The 4,827-nt window shown below is 33.2% G+C and overlaps 1 protein-coding gene across 1 annotated transcript in view; it reads left to right on the forward strand.

The window, feature by feature from the left end:
• The first annotated feature begins 3,417 nt into the window (after positions 1-3,417).
• The window catches only part of LOC137654808 (uncharacterized), a 12,577-nt gene continuing 11,167 nt past the window's right edge, over positions 3,418-4,827 (forward strand). Inside the window, exon 1 of the mRNA XM_068388760.1 lies at positions 3,418-3,559. Coding sequence (XP_068244861.1) covers positions 3,418-3,559 — 142 coding nt within the window. The remainder of the gene's footprint in view (positions 3,560-4,827) is intronic.

Raw genomic sequence — 4,827 nt, forward strand, 5'->3', positions numbered from 1 at the left:
TATGGAACACTCTCCTTTAAATACAAAACCTCAAGGCAACAGGAAATTTCATGTTCGAGAAAATGACAATGTTACATAGGCGACACGCAGACATGTTTATTCTGGTTCTTTTTAGTGCGAGGGAAGAGCGAAGATACAAGCATAATATATACAAAAGGAATTATGTACAATTGTGTGACACACGGTTGGTACAAAACACATCGTATATATCTCTACTAGATAAACACGACAAAATATACGCCTGTCTTTTTACAACTCTCAAGTATCTCTATGCCATTTTCGTAACACGTAGATTCAAAAATATGGGAGAACATATATCTGAAACCTACTTTAACACCAAACCTGACACTCGCTTTAACACCTTCACTGACATTGGTGGCTTGGTTAAAACTAGAAGGGGAATTTTTCTAAAATCACCCAAACCATAGCAAGTTGGTATTCATTGAAGTCTCTGTGACAACGATGTCCAAACTTATGGCTGATTACCTGACGTGAATTGAAGATTTTGCTTGTCCGTGTCCTTGACCTTGGACCTTGACCTTCCAAAAATTAATAATTTCCAGATTTTTACATAGCAGTTAATCCCAGCAAGTTTCATTACTCTACGATTAAAATTGTGGCCAGGAAGCTGTTCACAAACAAACACACAAACAGGGGGTAAAACATAACTCCTTTCAACTTCGTTGGCGGAGGTAATAAGAAAATAACAATTGCAATAAATCAAATTACATAGATCATTCATATAAAAAAATTATGTCTATATCATACATAGACAGCCACAATACATATCAATACAGAAACTTACACTTCGGCTTCATCGTATTGAAGCACAATTAATACGACACCTGGTCAGACACCAAAACTAATTTCCAGCTAAGGAACGCATTAATTAATTGCTAATATGCATAAGTTAACCCCATTACATTCCTGTCGTTCATGTTTCCTAGTAATTAATCAATATCAGAAAGAAAATTAACAAGCTTTAAATATCTTCTAATAGCAATAAATCGAAACTCCAAGAAATTTAACATTTGCAATAGGAACAAGTTGTTAATGTTTTCTTCGATAATGAGAAAATACTAATCGTTTTTAAACAACTTATTAATCTTCGTATTTTGAATGACGTTGTCTCTAGCAACTTCTCTACTGTGGGACTTATGAATAAACCTTGATAGCACATATTGAAAATGACAGCACATCGACAATACCATATTAGCTGAAGTCAGCAAGTTTCAGTGACCTTAACAACTTAAGATTTGCAAATGACATAGTTCTATTTAGTGAATCATGAGAGGAATTGCAAATGATAGATTTGAATATAGAAAGCATAGGACTGAAAATGAATATGAGTAAAACTAAGATAATGTTCATTGAAAATGCAAAGACGCCACCCTACTGATGTCGTCAAAAGAAAGGTAAATCTTACCATAAAAGCAATAAACGACGCTCAAATGATATCCATCCTGCTTACAACGATTTTAAGGACTTAGGGACACGATACCTGTAAAGAAAAATTAAGATAAATAAGATCAACAACGCTCGCCAAAAGCAGTCCTTATCATACATTCTTACCAATTTGACGACCAGAACAGTATTCCAACAGTAAATAATTTTATTACAATATGAATATGAATATATATATGTATATATATAAATATATATATATATATATATATATATATATATATATATATATATATATATATATATATATATATATATATATATGCTTTACTGCCACAAGGATCACGTGACTTGGTATAAGCAAAAGCCAGTAGGAAATAATAAAAAGCTTTAGTACCAAGCGCTTTCGTGCATTTTAATACACTGCTTCATATGTATATATACAGTATATAAATATATATATATATGTATATATATAAATATATATATATATATATATATGTATATACATATATATATATATATATATATATATATACATATATATACTCAAGAAATACTATAGGAATATAGAAATAATTTACTACAAAATCAAGGCGGTTGAGGTTATTCACTTTCAACTAAACTTTCTGGCAAAAGGTTCTCCTTCCCCTGCAACATTACCATTATCATTTGTACAGATAGAAAATTAATTTGCAGGGCTAAATTACACAAAATAGAATTTCAAAATTTTAAAAAATAAAGAAAACCACAGGCTAAGATGAAGTAACATTGAGATTAAACAACATGAAATCTTTAAAATTACAAGAAACAGAGTAAATAGGAAGAAGCCTGTAGATCAAAACAGCATAAAAAAGTAATTAAAATAAATGTTTAAATTCAAATTAGATTAGGAATAAACGAGAATCCATTCTAATATTATGGCTGAAGCATCATAATGAGACAAATGAGATTAAACTACATCTGAGTCTTAAGCATGAAGTATCAGTTTTATCAATTTACCAAACGTCTGGGTAAGCAATGAAGATTAAACAAAAGCATAAAGGAAACCCTTTGAAGAGAGAGAGAGAGAGAGAGAGAGAGAGAGAGAGAGAGAGAGAGAGAGAGAGAGAGAGAGAGAGAGAGAGAGAGAGAGAGAGCGTGTGTGTGTGTGTGTGTGTTTACTGCAACATAGGATCCTTAATTGTGTATTGTAACCTACCAGTAAGACGAGTCAGAGACGAACATGATATCTAAGCAATAATAAATAACATTATATATATATATATATATATATATATATATATATATATATATATATATATATATATATATATATATATATATATATTCTCGGTTTGTTGGTATAAGATTCCTAGCATTCACGTCTTTTCCAGCATGGTTGTGTCATCAGCAGGGACGCTGGCCTTATTGGAAACCATTTTTACTCTCTTCCGTCCCTTAGTAACCAAAACTGTCAATTTTGGTTGCTTTGTCAAGAAAGTAAATCATGGAAATGTTACCAGCGACACAGTAGCATTAATAATATAGAAAACGGAAACTATAACAACACTAACTAAAGTAGTTACGAGAAAGACTGCAACATCAACCAGCCCAGCGTGTTATGAGTTTATGATAAGTTGTGATGAGAAAATTTAGTTTTCAGTAATTAAAAAGCTAGTTATAGTGGAGACCTCAAATCTCACATATGACCGGGAATTGTTCAAATATCGGCAAAACTATTCAGTGTCAGAGAAATTGAAATAAACCTTTGAAATGCTTTAAACTAAATGATATTAACTAGCATTAAATCAATTGTATTACTAAAGAATAAGCTACAAATAACATATATTATGACAGTTGAAGGCAGTACACACAAATCTAAAATAGAGATATTGTGATACCTAATGAAAAACTTAAATTTATAATAAAAAGTTGGACAATTTCATCTATGTACAGTATAAGAAGCGTTGACGACTGGTAAAATGATTTTTAAAAAAATACGAAACAGCAAAAATCCGGATATTGAGAAAAATGCAATTCACGGCCGGAGAACCTGTACAAAATGACAGAATTTTTGAAAGACAGAAACAAGAAGTACTGATCCTGAAACCGGGTATCCCAATCAGTGCCAAGGACCAACTGAAGAGAATGAAAGCGAGGCAGTGGAGGGAGGGTTAAGTACTTAAAAAAAAAAAAAAAAAAAAAAAAAAAAAAAAAAAAAAAAAAAAAAAAAAAAAAAACTGAGAAAAAAACTGAAAAAGGAGGAAAATGGCTGTAGTTATAGGCTGGAGGCCCTCCCCACCTATGAACTGGAGGAAAATATAGGAAACCTTTAGGAAAGCAACTTCAAAAGGGGAAGCATTAAAGTTTGTTTGAAAGGAAAAACTAAGGTAAAAGAGGTGAGAGGGAGAAGCAAAAGGATGGAACAATGACGTTAAGTGACTGATAGTCTATTGGAAACGTCCATGCTTTGCAATCAGCCAGACTAGGGTTCGGGTCTGGCTCAACCTCGATAGTTCCTTGAATTGTCTGCAACCTAACCACCCTTGTGAGCTAAGGATGGGAGGTTTGGAGAGCCTATAAGTCTACCTGCTGAGTTATCAGCACACACTGCCTGGCCCTTCCTGGTCTTAAATTGGATAGAGGGGGCTTGGGCGCCGATCATATGTATATATGGTCAGTCTCCAGGGCATTGTCACCGTCCCTTGTCTCTGTCATTCATGAGTAATCTTTAAACTTATAAACTGAAGAAGTAGGGAAGAAGCAGAAAGAAGTTATGACTCTGATAATTACACCTTGGGCAACACAGAAGAAGAAATGTTAACTCAAGACTTTCAAGAGGAAACTGGAGATTTTCTTGTTCTGTGAGTGCTTCGGTAGAGTCGTTTTAACAATAAACGAGCAATATGGGGTGTAAAATGTTGAATCAATTCTGCAATAAAAAAATATTACTTTTATCACATAAATACTAATAGATACAAGATCAGAATCGTAAAAAAAAACCGTAAAACAAACATTACTATAAATCTTATGAAAATGTTTTTCTATACAAATATTTAGGAAACGTTGACGATTTCAAATATCCCATAAAAGAGGTGAATTTTTTTTTTATCATACCCGGAGTCCTAGGCCTCCAAGGGCCATAACTATTTTCCCTTGTAAGAAATTCCGACCTTTTTGCCTCCGTATGCCCTCGGGGATTTACTGTGAATTCAGTTACCTATTCCAGATTATAATTGGAGAAATTCCCAGTCCCTTATCTCTCTCTCTCTCTCTCTCTCTCTCTCTCTCTCTCTCTCTCTCTCTCTCTCTCTCTCTCTCTCTCTCTCTCTCTCTCTCTCTCTCTCTCTCTATCGGGTGAGGCTAGTTTCAATATGGTTTACAGTTGTAGTTCTTATGGGCGTTATGTTCTTTATGAACAATTAAGAATCTCACCTATAT

This window comes from Palaemon carinicauda, chromosome 15 (assembly GCF_036898095.1).
Source record: "Palaemon carinicauda isolate YSFRI2023 chromosome 15, ASM3689809v2, whole genome shotgun sequence".
NCBI classification, from domain to species: Eukaryota; Metazoa; Arthropoda; class Malacostraca; order Decapoda; family Palaemonidae; genus Palaemon; species Palaemon carinicauda.